Source organism: Lissotriton helveticus, chromosome 6 (assembly GCF_964261635.1).
Source record: "Lissotriton helveticus chromosome 6, aLisHel1.1, whole genome shotgun sequence".
Classification (NCBI taxonomy): Eukaryota; Metazoa; Chordata; class Amphibia; order Caudata; family Salamandridae; genus Lissotriton; species Lissotriton helveticus.
This window is the reverse complement of record NC_136067.1, coordinates 1,280,975,955-1,280,995,247: the sequence shown is the minus strand read 5'-3', so window position 1 is coordinate 1,280,995,247 and position 19,293 is coordinate 1,280,975,955. Positions and strand designations below refer to the sequence as shown.

At 42.5% G+C, this 19,293-nt stretch overlaps 1 protein-coding gene across 2 annotated transcripts in view; it reads right to left on the bottom strand.

Moving 5' to 3' along the window:
• Positions 1-19,293, bottom strand: part of ABHD12 (abhydrolase domain containing 12, lysophospholipase) — a 495,702-nt gene that overhangs the window by 27,118 nt on the left and 449,291 nt on the right. For both annotated transcript variants that reach the window (XM_078649029.1, XM_078649028.1), the window contains 2 exons: positions 5,881-5,963; positions 2,008-2,086 (listed from right to left, as the gene is read on the bottom strand). In XM_078649029.1, coding sequence (XP_078505155.1) covers positions 2,008-2,086; positions 5,881-5,963 — 162 coding nt within the window. The remainder of the gene's footprint in view (positions 1-2,007; positions 2,087-5,880; positions 5,964-19,293) is intronic.

Sequence of the window (19,293 nt, the reverse complement as noted above, 5' to 3'; positions counted from 1 at the left end):
AAGACAGGCTGGTAGGTCATGGACAGGTACCCCTAAATCTCTAGTTGTTACTCGTGTGGATCACTCCTATTTTGCAGCCTGGGCTGCAAGACTTGCCTTGCATTAATGAAAGTATCACATTCCTTAGCCTCTTCCAGTTAACACAGCAGAGACATTTCTTCAAGGCCAAGACACAGATCCTACTTTGATGCCCAAACTTTAATAGTATTCCCCGGTTGTCTGCTGCACAACTGACAAGATACCTCCAGTGCTTCATGAAGTCACACCTTTCGATGAGTACCCCGGGGACAAAAGATGAAGTGTTAAGTGTATGCTCATTCCTTGATTAAGGTTTCCTGGCAAAGGCGAGGACAACTTCAGCTACTCACTCCCTCTACGGCACATGGGGTTTTTGAAGCTGAGAGTCAAGTTGGTTACCAGCAGGCCCACTGCATTTATTTTCAAAACATTCTTCTAGCCCGAAGGTATCATTGAGCCGGTAATAGGCTCAGACTGGATAAACTAAAAAAAACTTGTACATCTCATAACTTTTTGTATCCAAACACAATTTAAATTCAATATCAGATTGGGAGTTTGAACTATAACCCATATATCTTACAGAATGCATATTTGTAGGGTCCACAAGTTTAGAATTTCGAATTGGGTCAATGAAGGCAAAAGACCCATCAGCGGCAAGCAAAAAGGAACAAGCACTGTCAAAGCCAATAGGTCTTACCTTTTAGACCAACTGGCTTTGCCAATGGGTTTTAGTAATGCTGTACAGCATCCCAGATGCTCCACCTTATGGCTAGAGAAGAGCGGAAAAATAATGTATAATGCTACTGACTGTCATTTTTGAGGCATGCAGACCACGCATGTGTGCACTTACAAAATGGTGTTTTATTCTCTCTAAACTGGGTTTGCAGAAGCACACAGATGGCGTAGGTGGGAGGACTCATGATGAAAGGCAGCAGTGGAAGCAACACAAAGGGTGGGGGAGAGTGGCAGCAAAACGGAGGGCAGGATGCAGAAGCAACATGGAAGGGGTGTTGAAAGCAACATGGACAGTGGGGGACAGAAGCAATACGGAGGGCAGGGAACTGAAGCAACATGGAGGGCAAGGAACTGAAGCAACATGGAGGGCAGAGGAAGGAAGCACCATGAAGGACAGGGGACTGAAGCAACACAGAGGGCAGGGGAAGGAAGCATCATGAAGGGCATGGGACAAAATCAACACAGAGGGCAAGGGGCGGAAGCAGCACAAAGGGCGGGAGTTAGATGAAAATTGGAGGGTGGGGAGAAGTACAAGAAATGGGCAACGTGGAGCGATGGGGGGAGAGAAGCATACAAGTGAGAGACAGCAATGTGGAGCTGGGGGAGTTGCACACGGGAGAGAAAGCGACGCGGGGCAGAAGGACACAAGGGTAGGGGTGGTAGAGAAGCACACAGGTGAGCGAGAGCACGATGGAGACGCAGAAGGGGCAGAGACATACACAAGGGAGACAGCGTGCAAAAACATGCACTTTCATAGAGTGCTTAACTAAAAAGAAAAAAGTAGTGCCTGAAATTGAGCAGTGGAAGGACACAAGTATTCTCTGACACCTCGGATCCCTCAAGAAGTGAAGTGTGCCAAAAAGTAAAATAACCTTAGCAAGAACACTATGGACAGTAAAGAAGTCTTACATACATATCATTTTCAGTTTGCAAGTTTTATAAAGCATAAAAAGGAAAAGCAAATTACAGCCTAAAATAAGCACTTGAAGCAGTATCCAATTACACCCCCACCATTCAGCTATGAGCAGATGCAAAATGCTTCTCATAGTGACAGATCTCTTTATGTCCTACTTTTAGCTTGATTGGTGCAATTGAATGCACTACCCAAGCTAAGAGAAAAGAACCTACAGAAGATTAATTAAAACAGTTTGTGCTGTGACAATGTGACACATAACTATTAAACTTGATGAATTAGAAAACGAAAAATCGGTACTCTTCAATGATCATATTTCATAACATGTGCTATAAAATTACCTTTCGACCAAGATGGAATGGTACAACAGGATCATCTTCGGCATGAAGTATAAGAAGTGGGCACGAAATATAGTTCACACTGAGGAAAAAAAAGACAGACGCTGACATTCTTAGCATTCTTACATTCTCGAAACAGTGAAAATGGGCATAAGTGGATGTCAGATCAGTGACGTGGCAAACAGCACATATTAAAGAAGATACTTACAATTAAGTGGAGGAAAGAGAGATGACCCCACTAGTTCCAGGGAACAGGGTACTCACGACAATTTAAGCCTAAGGGAAAATCCCTGGAAACAAACTATATCAGTCCTCACACCACTCTCTCATTCTTTCTCCCCAGACTCTTATTTAGTCACCTTCTGTTCCCAATATATTCAGACTAAAATGTAGCGCTCACAATGTTTTTATTTATCAGTACAAAACGTTCTTTATCAAAGCATTTAAAATTTCTGAGATATTCCCGAAAGAATACACATAAAAAGATTTATAGTTAAAAAAAAAGGGGCTTTGCAACAAAGCATTTAATTTCATTTCATATCTGCATAAAAAACCTCCTGCTACATATACATATTAAAAGGAAGGCATAAACAAAAACATAACATCAAATTATGAACCACTGTAGTTACTCTGAAGTAAAGCTGAAGCTGAAGATTTCTGGACAGCCTCCAAAAATAGAGCCACTTTTTTTTCAGAAAGAGATCCATAACTACAAACAGATATGAAAAGGAACAATATTGTTCCTCAATATTTCTTTCTAAGTTGACAAACCTCTACAAACCATGGGAGCCCACGTCAACTGCCAACACAAAGCTCCATCTACGCCCGACCTGCTCCTCATGCAAACAATGACCTCCTTGCGTCCCCCACCAACGAGAACAGCAGCTCCTGGCATGGACTTGATAAGGTAACTCTTCAGGGGGATGAATCTGGTCCCTGTAATTGAGCTATGCTCCATCGCAGTGGTCTTGTGACATTCCCACGGTCCAGCACAACCATTTAACCGCAAGTGGTGCTTTTAGTTTTTTTGTGCTATTTTCACCTAAATTTTTAAAACTCATCTACAGTTCTACTAATTAGATGTTTGTTGTTTTGGTGTCATTTTATTCATTACTATTCTAAATAGTTTTATGATTTTTCTTGTGATGGGTTTTCACTTTATTGCTATTTGAATGCTGCATAAATACTTTAGTAATTGCCTCCAATTTAAGCCTGACTCCTTCTGTGCCAAGCTATCAGAGGGCTAAGCACAGGTTTATTTAGTGACTTTTGTGGTTCATCCTGACAAGGATTGGGTTTAGTAATTGAGTCGGGCTTCCAACCCTCTCAACTAGTAACCCAATTTCTTACAAACTCATTAGCAAGAGTATAGAACTACTCCACAAAGAACAATCACAACCGCAAACCATCAAATGTTAAATCGAATGCCATGGATGACAGATTCATCCAATGCAGCAAGAATATACCAGATACTGTTGTTCAAAGAAATGCAATATGGCCTAATGAATACCTCTTCTTACACCCAACATGTTCATAAACTCTAAAGCAAAAAATATACAAAGCTATTAGATTGACGTCCTGCTAAAGTTTTCTCCCTTGTTGTAAACAGACACACATGCTTTCCACTTATAATCCTAGCTGAAAACATACGCAAATGGTTCAGAACACTAAACAAACCAGTGACCAGCCAGTGCCCATATAGATTTAAATACTGTTGCACCTGCCAAAGTGGGAATGTGTAGGACTCAAAATGATAACAACATTGGTGCGCTCATCAGTGCTAGGTGCCCTGATTGTAGATGAGACACTCACTTAGGAACTTTTGCATGCCGTTGTGACGCAACCACTTACAGGCTGCACACAAGTACTGCAGTAAAACGCACAGCTAGTGTACCACCACCCGTTCAGTCTATACTGGTCAAGCATACCTGCACTATGACATCACAGCTCATAAAGCTCCTATGGAATGCACCATTGCGTTCCAATGACTGACTGGCTTGTGACAATGATGTCCACCTCCTCTGAAATGCACTCTTGCAATCCAGTGAATGGAGGGCTTGGGTCCATGGCATCTTCATATGTTTTCCGCCTGCCGGTGCTTACACTCCTTACCTTGGACAGATGTCGGCTGGCTCATGGTCCCAATAGCTGGCTCCTGCATTTTATGTTCGAAAAACCAGTTTGCTTTGCTGCCGTACATGCTAAAGGCCTTTAGTTTCAGACTTTCCTGAAGCAATCACTCACATACATATCGCACCATGTGCATACCACTTTGCTCCTCGGCACCTTCCAGAAGCAAAGGAACCTGTTGAGGTGTAGATACTAGCTCCTTGATCCCGTCACTTGTCACCAATGTAATGAAGCACACAGGAGCACAAATTCGGGAGCAGGCATGCTTTATTGCACATTAGCCACAGTTCACACAGGAGTAACTGACACTTTCAGAATTCTCCTCAAAAGGTCGGAAAGGCATTGCATTCTGCATTTATACTTAACAAATTAAACTACAAGCTGCAAAATGAAAAGAAAAACCCAAGACTAAATAAGCCACACACACCTCACATTTAATAACATCATACATTGAATGATATACATCTAATCGTGCATTAAAAATGATATTGCAAGTCACCATGAGTTTTGTTCCGGCCAACACACTAGTGCCTCCATATGGAAATTAGACTTCTCTGTGTCTTGCAATATTGTTATAATGTACAGTTAGGGGTACAGTATGCCATACATAATGACTTTTCCTTGATGGTTATATATAAAGGGATTAGAAAGCAGCCCCACACTGTTGCAGGGGTTGTCACGAGGCCATCTGGGCCACATGACAACACTCTTAGAAGATGGTCTTTTATGTGGAAAATATCTGCTTCTGTTGTAAATTCCCTCTACCAGTTGTCTACTGAACAGACTATTCCTAGAACACCATTTTACATTCATACGAGGTATCTACAGTGTATAGAAGCACACAGGCAAAAAGATAGATTACTGGATGAACAGTAGGTATGATAAACTAGAGTAAAACTGTGCTCTCAGACAGTGGAACACACTTATGGCGGCCAGAAAATGGCCACTGGGTTTTGTGTTGTGATACTGCTTAGAAAGAAGTTCAGGGTGAAGCCAAAGTGCAAAATCATTCTAGCTTACCCTCTCCCTATATGTCTTCTCCAGATTAAGAATCGGTAATATCAGTAACCAGCCGCAACTGATTAGACAAAGGCTAAAAACAGACTCAGGAAATAAAGAACTGGAACTAAATGCAACTCACTCGCTACCTCTCTCTCCTCCTTTCTCAGTCTTGTTATGAAGATTATGGGCATTGATGCTGCCAAAAATAAAGAAGTTGCCCGGGTTACATTTCAGTCACATTACTGTTTCCAAAAACCACACCTCAAAACAGAAATTGGTAAAAACGAATTTACTTCTTTCTTTCTAAGTGAAATCACTTTCCTTGCTATGGCTACAGTAAACAATCTATGTATGAGTGGCATAAGAATGACAAGACACTGGGAAATGGATCTCTCAATTGCTTTCTTGCGTTGAGTTTCAAAAGTCATTCTAAAAAGCAAACAACAGCGCACATAACTGTCATTATTTACAGCTAAAGGCAAATAAGTCTATGCAAGGGTTACAATTTGTGACCTAAGGGAAGCAAAGATCCTACAACTGGTGTCACAACTAAATGAGACACCTTTGTTGAAAAATAACACTCACCTGTTTAAAAAAGAGGCTCAGCGCTTTATGTAATCTAATCCAGAGTGGCAGGGTTTTTATTGGATATATTTCAATGCAATATTATGTGGGCAGTCTATCTGAAATGAGGCTACAGAGCCAGACAATAATTTAGGTTTCATTCCTTTCAGCAGCACTTACTTCTCATCGCTTGCGAATTTAATTCCACTCTCTGTGATGGGATCAAGGAAGAACCAATCAAACCCAGGGAAGTATCTGTATATCTGAAACAAAATGTAAGTGTTTTAAAAACTATAACTAAGCGCAAGTTAACACATTACACAAGAAACGCAATGGAAGTTTAACAAAGCAGAGGAAAAAAAGATTCAGTATAAAGACGGTAATAGAGCGCCTGCACTCAATACACCACGTGTGGTACCATGCATCTACATTATTTAACGATTACAGCTAAAAGTTATTGAAATGCATGAATACTTTATTGAGAATGAAACAAAATGTGTACAAATAATAAATGTGCATCAACAAGAGGCATTACCAATTTGTAACGAGCCAGGCACAGCAGATAAAAATGCAAATATTTGTTTTATTGTCCTCATCCAACCCCCAACCCTAAAGCATTTGATTTTGTTGGCTAAAAGGAAGGCTCTACTTTGCTGGGCTGAGAACTAGGGAATGAAATTAACAATCTTGCTGTCCCACAAGCATAGCTGCTCTGTTCCATAGATGTCGGTGTTGCTGATTTGCCTCCTCTTTGCCTGCCCTCATTTCATCTCTTAGTTGTGCTTGTTCCTTTGGCAGCCCTGTAAAGCTTAGTTCGGGATAGGCATCCATGTTCGCATGGACAAGCAATAATTAAAGATTTATAATAAAAAATCCCCCAGTTGCCATCTTGGAAGAATCATACTCCTATACCATTGATACAATTTAAATAAAAAATGACACAAAATATGCCTGCCAATCATCTCTTTGCTCCCACTCAAATCTCAGGTTGAACAAATAAACATTCTATAGCAAGCGCACATCTAAATAAAAGATCACCCCCCTGTTGTGTACGCCTCGCCAACACAAGATCGTACAAGTGACCTAGGTGAATTTACATTTAAGCTCTTCAGGTTTTACATTGCCTCGATACATTAAAAACAGGACAAATAACCTAGTTCTAATAAAACTCTACCTCAATCATGAAATGGAAATCCACGAGAACCCCATCACAAACCATTGTGAAAGCAAGACCACTGAAAAGCCTTTACAATTCAACTCTCAAAACATATTACTGAAGAACACTTCCCTGCCCTATCAATTGGGATTCAGCTAAAACAGTCACTGAAAATAATTGACACAGGCCGCCATATTTTAAGCATAGGTTCTCCTAGTTCATGGACATTAAAAATTAGTCTTTATTTAAGTATGTCTTTATTAACATTTTCAGACGATAAGAAACAATACAATAGCATAGGATGGCGACTGCAGATTTCTCTAACACTCATTTGCAAGGATACAATACAATGCATTCCAATTCCAAGGAAAGGAATTACATCGGCGTAGGAGCAGGACAGTTCGGGAAAAGAAAAATTTTGTATAAGGAATCACATAATATCCATAAACCGTGGGAGGAAAGATTAGTCTTAACCCTGCACTTGATCATGGGCTTTTACAAAATGTACTTTAACTGAGTCACCTTAATCCTGAACAACTATTCAGGAGAGAAAATTGAAAAAGTAACCTCTGAGTCTATCTGATACACATTCCATTAGCCCCATTCTCCCTATTTCCATCTGTACATGGAGCTGGTAGAAACAGATTAAAAAAACTGATGCCACTATTGACCAATATTTGGAAGACATCAGCCATAGAAGTGGCCCATAAGCATCAAAGATATAACTGCATATATATACCTATTGATTTAACCCCTTGGCCGCAGCGGTAATTCTGCCGCAGCACGGGGGCGGGGGGGGGGGGGGGGGGGGGGGGAGGTCACACGGCGCCGCCATGCTTGTGACGGGACCACTCCGTCACGAGCGGGCTGTGATTATGACGGAGTGGGTCCGTCACGACTCTCCGCCCACTCACGTATTCGCCCGCACAGGTGGGGAATCAGTGACTCGTGGGCGGAGCGGCCGCGGCATGACGGAACCACTCCGTCATGAGCACACGCCACCCGTGGCTCGTGTGACTGAGTGGTACCGTCACAAGCATGGAAGGAGTTAAAACACAACTCTCAATGGCATACACATTTCATATGCTCAAACTTCAAGGGACAGAAAAAAAATCCTTCTCAGGCTAAACACTTCAATGAATTTCACAATTCTAGGTGGCTTAGCCCTCCATGGCTGGCCTCACACAATATCGGAACCCGAGTCCTCGGGTGTCCTGCATACTACCATCTTTCTCACAACTCATGTCACACAAACAGATAAATCTGCAAACATCTATTTACACCTGTGCAGAAAACTGAAGCTTCAGCTACCCGCTAATGACTTATCAGCAGCGGCATATTCTTGTAGGCTCTTAGATACACTCTGGAAAGCCTGTACTTACAGCCTTCCAAGATACCACATAACCTAATCTTTATTTAAAAACAAAAAAACTTCAGAGATCACCTCACTTCCAGTTCAAGAACACCAGAACTCACCACTCTAGTAAATGGGCTTTACTGTTTGTCTTTTGTAACGCAAGAACGTTTAAACTTGCCCTCGACACTCTTTCAGGCTGAACCTCCTCCACCAGGATCTCCCATATCTGTTCCACAATTTTAATTCCCCTTCCTCTGCTTCCACAAAAATCTTTCCACCCTCTCTTTGCAAATAATGCTCCGGAAAGGGATTATCGATGTCTTTTTCAATATGGAAGTGTTTTTCTTCTCCTGGTGAACCATGTCACCCGTCTGCCTCGTCACCCCACCTCCTGCCCTTGAGTCAACCCCTCCCACTACTTCTAACCCACTCTAAATCGATATTTTTTATTAGAAATTACAATTTTTAATGCCGCGTACAATTAAAACTCTATCCCCTGACCTTCAAGACGATTGTTCTCTGTAAAGCACTCAGAGGCACTGGTTTGAAGAATTTCTATCAAATATCTTGCTGTTTGTTGACTCTCCCAAAGTGGAGATGCTTATTCAAATGTAGACCTCTTACATCAATCAACATCAGTGACAATGATCAATAAGCCCGAATTTTGTGGGGCTACGTTTTGTTTCTTGCATGGGGGGACATGGCATAGCAGATCAGGTAAGACTGCTCTGTTTGGATTGATTACTGGGCAAATTTGCATAAGGATGTTGTTCCCTTTCTTTTAAAGCACAGCTGAATTTAGAAAATAATAGAAATGTTGTCTGAAGACGTCCGTTATTTGCAAGGATTCATTTAAGAATTTTCATTCCAGGTTTTGTTTTATAACAATAAGATCAGAAAAATATGGACATCTTTATGAATTCTATACTTTTCATCAGCAACAAGGCCTGTGCTGGTAAAACTAGTACACATACTACTCTGAAGCTAAGAAAAACTAATAGACACACGCCATTGCAGCCTCCACTCCAATGTGAAGCTGTAAAGTAAATGGACGACAATCACCTGAAACTTAACACAGCAAAAAGTGAAGTTCTCACAGGTAGGAACAGGTAGACCGTCCCAGCCGTGTGTCTAATGGACAAAAGAACTTGTAGACCCAATGACCTCTTTCAGCAAGAGGATTGTCCTGTGCATCCTCATGTACGGCAAAGTGTAATAAACCGTGCAAGTTAATCAAAGCAACACATCCCAAGTCAGTTCCACTGAGTTCAGAAGACAGAAGGTAAACTACTTTTCCACCTCCCAATATAGGACCCACTTCATATTGACCTTATGGGTTCTGCAATGGCTTCCAGTACCCAGACGCAACTCATTGAAGACACTGTTAAAATGTCCCTAACCTCACCTGCCAACCAAAGAGTAACTGAGATATACATTAGCTCTACAAATAGCCTTCATTAGGTTCATCAAATGATAAATGGGTGATGCTGCTTTCTAGACTCAGAGAGCCAAGCGTTGTAATACCCTACTAATCAGAATTAAAAAGCTAACATGAATTCCGGAAAGCAGTAAAAGCTGGCTTTCCCCTTCTCAGGTGAGACCTCTCCTACCTTTTCTACATTGAACCCTGTATTCAATTGTTTTCCTACACTCTTCTCACTCTTATCTAACTGCACAATATGATTGGCAGGCAATTAATCAACACTTACCAACTATAATTGAGGCATGGGGTGCATGGCCAGGAAGATGATGGAGTTTGACTGTTTTCCTGAGATCTTACTCTCGGTCTAATAATAAAGTAAATACATTTGAGGGGCTCCTACACTTTCAACTCCACAGTGCTGTGTTACAGAACTGGTCTGGCCGACACAGTTGACAAGCAGAGAAAAAGGGCTTGGGTGAAATCACTGACGAATAAGTGCACAGCAATCTCCCTAACTTCTGTAGGCACCTGGGCTGAATGGTGATCAGGCGCAATAAAACTTGCATGCTGGTGTAGTGTACTCCATCATCACGAAGATTACAGTCTGATGCAACTTAGATCTTGTACAGGACCTCCGTGGGGGTAGTGGGAACAAGAAGAAACTCAAGAGGGTCAGAATGTGGATTTCTTGCTGCCATCCTCAGTGCAGCCAATAGGGAATTGCCTCTTCTCAAATGGCGAATGTTGGTTGTAAAACACAGCATCATACGCAGGTTTTTGTTTGGAGTCAGTGGATCAAGAAACAAATAAAGAGAGAAACCCTTCTAGCACAAAGGGAACTGGGTTAAAACCCCTAATAACAAGGATATGTTCCCTATGACGTTCTATCTTGTTTTACTGCCTTATGCATACACATGCCCACTCATACATCCACTACATACAGACTAAAGGCCTTGTTTTAGTAAAAAGTGTCTCCTCCTTTATTGAATTTTTTTTGTATACACTCCAATTTTTCAACAAGGAGGAGATACTTTTTTACTCAAACAAGGCCTTTAGTCTGTATGTAGTGGATGTATGAGTGGGCATGTATATGCATACGGCAGTTAAACAAGATAGAACGCCATAGGGAACATTTCCTTATTTGGAGTCAGCGGACACCATGAGGGGGTGAGGCTTTAGGCTCCTTTTTCGTGATCCCTCATAGCTGCCACCTGATGCCTTACAATAGAGGGTTTCTCAATCCATTATGGTTTCTTTATTGCTTTCGGTTTGGATAGTGGTTCATTTTCTGTGAGTATTGTAAGTAAGGCGCTGTGATCACCAACATTTACGTTGCAGCGCTATCAGATCGTTTTTCCAGTGTTGTTTTGATTCAAGCTTTTTCCTGCCTTGCATTCTATTTTCCCCTTTTTCAGTTCCAGCTTTTTCTATGGACCTTATTTTAGGTTTCCGTGAGTTCCTTTTTCTTCTAACCGGAGCACTGTTGACTAACCCATTGGGTGGAATGGCTTCGACTAGTCATAAGAATTCTCCTGTCATCTGCACATCCCTATTAGAGGTTATTTGTGCAACTGGTTTTTTTCTTCCAAATGGGCAATATCTTTGGGGGACACTAAAGCTTTAATCACTGGCTGGCTGGCAGAGTGGCTAAAAAGAGGGATCGCCCAAGCTTTAAAACAAAGAGCTTAAACTTTAAGGATCATCTGTTGCATTCCACACTCAAGACATACCAAGCATGAATAACATAGCAAGGTTTATGCCTATCTCAGGACGAAGGAGGCAAAGATTGCAGAGAGGCAGGGCATCGCCCTTTATATAGAAATTGCCTTAGTGGAAAAGGTGAACAATCCTGGAGGATTGATAGACAGGGGTTCTGGGTAAGGGTGGAAGGGCATAGGGAGTGTATTAACCCACTAGGACGCCAAAGAAACAACATATAAAAGGGAACATGTTGTACACATGCAAATAGGTTTCCAGGACAGAGGTTTAAGGTTTTTTGTTTTTAATAAACATTCATTAATTTTCAAACAGACGTTCTGGAAATGGGCCGAATGGTTCTAAACCCTGCATATTGTACAAAGGCAATCGTGTGGTGTCTGCACACAACCAAAGCCAACATACTAATGTCGATTGTGAGAAATATAATTGCCAAATAATATTAACAACCATAATTCAGTGTTAATTGCTGAACATTACCAGATCACATAACAGTAAGTACTAAAACATTTAATCTTAAACATAGCATAATTACCCACGAGGGTTTATCAGGTGATAAAAGTAGCTCCTGTACACATTTCCTCCAGTCACTGAGGTCTTCTGACAGCCTTTCAACCTTGCTAGTTCTCGACATATGAATAGCCTCTACTGGCATCCATTCCTGTATATTCCTTAACGGTGCTTAATTTGAGCCAGTGATTTCTGGTGTTCGGCACCAGCACTTAATTGTCAGCACCGGCTCTATTGTCAGCACCGGCTCTAGTAACAATCCACCACATGGTGGTGCTGTCTTTTTAATTTTGATGTGAACAAACCAACTATGTTTATTAAGTTAATATACATTGAACATGAATAATACCAGCCTCTCATGACATTATTATAGCTTTGTGTGTCCTGAAATAGTCCGCATTGTCACACTTGCAGGAGTGTAATGGTTAGGTGTTATGTTGGTACTGTCATTGGCAGCACTGGCTTGGGCATTGTGTGGTGCAGGCTGCAGTGGCCTTCCGAGAAGGGCCCTAGCATCTATTTATTTTTTTACAGATCAAACACAGTTAGCCAGTACCTTAATGTAAGTGTTCTCAGGTTCAACCAATTGACCATTGAGTGTCAATTAGCTAGCAGCAAGCTGGGGGATGCTAATTATGTTTTATTTTCCACTCTAACGCCAGTAGTCCAGTTTTAACGTCACTTTGTGACTCTTCCCCAGGACCTCTCCACTGTAGGGCACTTTCAGGTCAGATGATAAAGGTCTGCTTCGGAACTCCCCAAAACAATTAAGGTGTGGGACTTTTATTCCCAGATTAACAGGTGGTGTGTCTTTCAAATATTGGGAAGGCTAGAAAGTGACATCTGTTTTGTACAGCAGGTACCTCTAACGTGGAAAGAGCAACATAAAGCATACCTAAGTGTACTCTTTGCGGAGAAGTGTGGCTCACTGGTTAGAGGAGGCAGTCCTGGAAGCAGAGGTCAGCCCTGGACCAGGGTTCAATTCCCGGCTCGGCGGGGTCTTGAGTCCTAAAAAATGTCCATGGACTCGACAATTCTCGCTCCGGTGCCTACTCGATTCATGGGTTCACACTCTGCGACTCTGGGCAATAGCTTGCTTAATCTCCACAACGGCCCCTCGCGGCGGGATGCCTGGCTTTCACCTTGCGGATACCCTGCCGGGGTTATCTCACAGGGGAATACCAGGACGGGTACCCTAAGCAAGCGCTTAGAAACCGCTTGGTGATTTGCGCTATATAAATTCCTGTACATTTACATTTACTCTTTTATTCAACCTCTTTCATTTCATAGTAGAATGCTTAGTTAAAGACAGTGAAGGTGAACCACAGCACGAAATGGTATTCATATGCACCTTTCTCTCAGGGTAGAGGTTACTGATACATGTGCAACAGGGGCCCTGCTCCTTGGGTGTGGATTCAAATGTTGCCATTCTCTAATAACTGTGTAACCTTTGTAACGATGTAACCTGTAACTATGATCTGATGCTCATGTAAAGCGCTCCGATACCTCCGGGTCTAGCCAGCGCTATATAAAACCCTTTAAATAAATAAAATAAGCTTAGTGACATCTGGGAAAATGAGAGAGCGAGAGAAGAGAGCGAAAGAGAGATTCCATGGAGTTCACTTCCCTAAAGGGGAAGTCCTCAATAGCAGGAATTTAAGTGTGTGGTGCCCTTCCCCCACCCCCAATTGGCCAGTCAATCAGCTTCAGGGTCCTCTTTGCATCCTCCAGCTCCTCTGATTTATATTGAAGGATCAGAACTGACTTCATAACATTCTGCTGGAACGCAGCCAGCCCCCTATTCATCTTTTTCTGTGATAAAAGTCCTCCATGACTGTTTCTCTAGCCTCTATTATTTTACCCACTGTTTCATTTGAAGTAATCTTTACAGCCCTGGTTTCCGATCTAAACATCACATCCATCAATTTCGACTCCATCACATCATTCTTCGTGTGGAGTCTCTTTAGAGTTACTGTCAAAGGTTTCTCCCTTTGGGACAAGCATGTAATTGAGTTACTGTCAACCGGTTCACAAGAGCCCCTGATATTTGCACCATCCGCCTACTGAGGCCTGAAATTAAAATGCTACTGCAACAATTCCTTGCAGCCTGTATGTTAAGAGGGTCCTCCTTATGCTTTTTGCCCATTACTAACTCGTCTGTAGTGCGGCTCCTTCCACCCATCACTGGAGGCCATACAGTCTCTGCAGGCTGGCTCAGCAATACTCAGCTGTGCTCTGTGGGATCCAGAGCACCCTTCATCCACAAGCAGGTATTAGCCTGGTAGTACTCACTCGGTAAAGTGAGTGAGGAAATCACACTTCGCGGTGCGAATCAGGAGAAGGCGCTAGAAGGCCCCTGTGAAAGCCTCACATGAGCTAGGAAGCCTCCCTGAGACTCTCCGTCTGTTGTGGTGGCACAATCTACAAGCACTAGTCTTTCACATCTCCCACTTGCATAGAGCTCTCACTGCTCTCCAGTATGGCTCATATGCCTTCAACGTTAGTGTGCTGATCTTGTGCACACTTCGGGTTGGAGAGAGCAGCGGTGATCTACTGCCGATTTCACCACCGCAAGCCTAATTCGTGAATTGTCATTTTTCACGACTGAGGTGCTGGAACTTCCAACGTTATGTGTATCATTCAAGAACACACAGCAACAGCTGTAACTTGTGATGCAGGAATAAAACGGCCTGAATGACGCAGAGCGTAACAGAACACCGCTGTCCTATGGCTATTTTGCCATGGTGCCTTGGTCTGGATTTTAAGAGCTGGCTTAGCTGAGCCGTCTTCTTCCTTTTTGCTCTGCTCTACTTGTCTGAAGTAATAAAAGATACACTTAGTGTAACTCTGTAAATCTAACCAGGATAAATCGAGAGGCGTTCAAACAAAAGTCCAAAGCTTCAAGGTCTCACACAATGAGAACAATAATTTAGTTCTTAGGTCTTAATTATTTGAACCTATCTTTAAAAGTGATACAGCCAATGCATATTGTTCTTAAAATCACTTCTTCCAGCTAAAATATTTTCATTGGTCTAAATAGGTGTAGTCCAGGTGTAGACAATATACAAAGCTGTGGAAACTCTTCAGACACACAGTAATGATCTCCTATTTATATGCGGGAACCAGAGTCTGTGGCCAACACTCCACGTCACAAACTGTGTTTTGCAAAATACTGATATTACAATCTAAGGCACATAAAGCCATTCAAGCTGGAAGGTCTGAACATTTCTACTTCACTCCCAGAAAATCCAGAACATATGTACTCTTGATGCAACAAACGCAGGTCGTAATTTTAATGCATCTATTTCAGAAATTACTGATGAGGCATTAATTTCTCTGGTCTCTGAATACCCTTACAATACAACCTGGTCTGATAAAAAACAGACTAAAAGGAGGACTAAAGTTAGGATAAAATGTGGTCAAAAAACCTTTTTCCTTTATTTATGTACACACCAGGCACCTTGCCAACTGAAAAAGTCAAACAAAAAGGGAATGAATGAGAATGGGGAACAGAAATGAAAAGGCGTATTTCTCTTGTATGCATTAGTTTGTAGTGAGCAGTGCTATAGATAGACATGCTCTGCATTCTCCAGCCATCTACTATTGGGTTCAGACGATCAAGTTATTTTTTTCAGATGTCTTTCGAGTCATGGGGTGTTTTAGTGACTTCTCCTTTAGCGGGTGTTGCATATATCCATCAACTTCAATATGAGATTGTATTTCGCACAGCAGTGGAGAGTAAGTATGGAGTGGAGGGTAATATATGTGTGATGATTAAATGTTAAGGATAAGGGCATGTGCCATCAACACTGGCTTCCGGGGAGGTGGGTGGACGCATACAAATCTACAGCACTACATGCTACACATGAATGCTTAAAAGGTTAATAACAATAACATTTTCCATTTGTTGCATTTATGGCTTTCCATACACATGCTCTGCACATACTGTAAAGCAGTACACCTGAAAGTGGTGGTTAACCAGTTGAGGATGCAGATGTCTGAAACAAGGTTCTCAATACTGTTTGGCTGACTCTAGCCTGGTGGCAGGCCAAACATGTAGCTACCTTGCAGATATCAGCTATGGGAATACTTCCTAAGAAAGTCATTCTTGCACTTTTTTACAGGTAGAGTGTACCCTAGGAGGGATATGCAGTGGTCTTTAGGCTTTATGGCAGCAGATCTGGATACATTTGACAATCCACCTACCAAAGACAGTTTAAATATTGCCTGACCCTTATGGGGGTTAACAAAAGTGACAAACAGATGCTGGATTTTACAAAAATGTTTAGTTCTGGCAATGTAATATATTCGAGTGAGGTTCACATGTAATGTATGAAGAGCTCTTTCAGCTACCGAGTTGGGGTGAAGGAAAAATACCTGGAGTTCAATTCTTTGGTTGATGTTGAACGAACTTGAGGGTTAGTTCCAAGGATGAGACGATCATTACACACCTGAAAGAAAGGCTCTTATAAGGCAAGTGCTTGAACCTCACCAATAAGCATTAAATGTGTAAAAAGGCATAAGGAAGGTCAATTTGTTCGAATGTTTGAAAGGAGATCCCATTAACCTTGTAAGAACGATAAGGAAGTTCCAGATGGGAGCAGGTGAGATCATTGGATGTAATAACTCATTGAAGGCCTTCAATTAAGCCTTAATGACACCAATTTCAAATAGTGAAGAATGAAGCAGCCACAGCAACTAAGTTTAGGTATATAGAGGTGGAAGGTAACCCTGACTTCTGAATGCGAAGTAGGTAGCTTCCACGTTCTGGACACTGGGTTTAAGAGGATCAATTTGTTTTGGAGTACTATACAGGACAAACCTTTTTAACTTAGCGGCATAACAGGATGCGTTATAGGTTTGTAAGCTTCTTTGAGGATGTCCTTGCACTCTAGTGGCAAACTGAGGTATGCACTTTAGTGGCAATCTGAGATAACCACACTTTAAGACCTTAGGTGCCAGATTGCCAAGTTAAGCTGTCTGGGAACAGGGTGTCGGATTCTGCCATGGTTTTACACGAGAAGGTCAAGCATTGTTGGTGAGCTTCTCGTTGCGAGAGATGAATATCTTGAAAAATATTGAGAACCAGGACTGTCTGGCCCAGTTGGGAGCTACCAGAATGAGTGTGAGGGACGTTTCTCAGAGCTTCCTCAACACATATACGTGAAATGGGAGAGGAGAAAAAGCATAGGCAAATAACTCCGACCAGCTCAAACATACAGTACTGCATTTGGACTGCAGGTGTAAGAACCTGGAGGCTAAGCTTTGACATTTTACATTATCATGTGTGGCAACCAGGTCTACTTATGGAACGATGGAAGTCCGGAAGCAGGACTTATGGGTGGACTTCCCACTCATGGTCTTGATGATGTATTCTGCTGAAGAGGTCTGCAAAGCCATTGTCCATTCTTAGAAGATACTCTGCTAGGAGGTATATTTGATGGTATTTGGTTCCGTGCCACATTTCACAGTGCTAGCGCGGAGAGCGAAGACAGTGGATGCCCCTCAGCTTCTGTAGGTAATCCAGGGCAGTCGTTCTCTATTTTGACAAGTACTACCTTGTCCTATATTTCCTGAAAGAATGGTTTAGGACCTAGATGAATAGCTGGAAGCTCATGATGACTGATGTGCAGACCCCTCTGGTGAGAGGACCACAACCACAGGATTGTCATGCTTTAGAGACGCACCGTCCACCATGAGAGGGAGCCGTCTATGGTGATGGTCACCTGCGGAACGGCATCTATGAAGGGCCTGCACTACAACAGGTTCTTACTGTTCCACTACTGCAAAGAGCGATGGGTATTGGCCATTATCAACACTAGCTCTGCTCAGTGACCCTGTGCTTGTGACCACTGTGTGGAGAGACACTCCTGTAGCAGGCGCATGTGGACCTTGGCATGGTGAATTATGGTAATACCAGAGGCCATCATGCCCGCGAGGCACATTACTGTTCTGACTGAGTTGACAATGTGGCTGAAAGGGAGGCAGCAGCTGCTAAAAAGCAGCGTTCTTTGTTGGTTTGGGTACGACTTGCAGTTACCATAATTTAGGATGGACCCAAGAAAAAGTTGCACCTGTTGGGGCTGTAGACAAGGTGGTATTTATGGTAAACCCCACGCTGTAGAGGAAGGAGATGGGCAGTTTAAGTGTGGGATAGGCACTGTTTCCTGCCTTTACTTTTGTACAGCCAATCGTGTATATAATGGAACACGTGGGTGCCTCTTCTTCTGGGGTGGAGGGGCTACCAGAGATAAACATTTTGCGAAGACCCTTGGGGCTCTGGTGACCCATGAAAGGCAGCACTTTGAATAGTTAGTGTTGACCTCTTACCATAAAGTGGAGATAGCGCTGATGACAGGGTGGATGGGTAGATGAAAGTAGTTGACCTTGAGGTCTAGTGCCGTCATGAAGTTGCCTTGCTGGCAGAGATGTTTTAAGGCATGGGCAAAGTGGGTAATTGACCAGGGCCCCCACCTTCCATGGAAGCCCCCCAGGGAAAGTGAACTTTCTGTTTTACTTCTGTATCTTCTATTTCTCTAACTAAATGTCTCTATATCTCTTCTTACATTTACCTCTGTAATTTTACATATTTGTGGGGTCCAATGCAAGACATATTTTAGTTATTTTTGCATGACCCTGTAAGGTTTAACATATCATTGAGTGTTATTTGGCATCCTGCATTCTTGAATTAACAGGAAATGGGTAATAAAATTCAAATTTCTTACGTAAAGAAGCCCCTAAAAAAATGTCATGCCGGAGCTCCCAAAATACGTAAGATGACACTGCTTGCTGCAGCAGAGCAATGACATCTTGCAGGGTTGTCATCTGGAAGTGTTCCGAGATTATATACTTGTTGAGGGGCCTGAGATGGAGGGTAGGCCAGAGAGAGCCATCCTTTCTCAGGATAGGGAAATATTGGGAGTAAACCATCTTGCGCTGGTGATATTGAGGCCCCAGCTCTATTGCTCCTTTTAGGATAAGGGCTTCTACCTCCTCGTGAAGGGAAAGTGAAGGGATTCCGAACTTATGGTGTATAGGATATTAGGTGGGGCTGAAAGATATTCTAGGCAATACTTATTGCAGATGACTGGGAGAACCTACTGGTCTGAAGTGATTTCCTCCCAGTATGAACAGGAATCTTGCTATTCCCCCCACCCCCAACAGGTGTTGTGTGATCAGTGGGGATGGGGTGGGGGAGGCAATCTCTGAAGAAAGAGGGTCCCTTACTAGCTACCCCTTTACCCCTAACCTTGTTGAAGTGTTACCCCTGTGCACTCCATACCGGCAGCCCTTACTGGCCTGGTGGTATGACTGCTACCGCCTCTGTTACGTGTGTTTCAGCTCATAGAAGTGGTCTTGGCTCCTGCCCTATATTGGTGCTTTGAAATTAAAGCACCCACTGCTGGATGAGATATGCCCAGATCCTTGTAC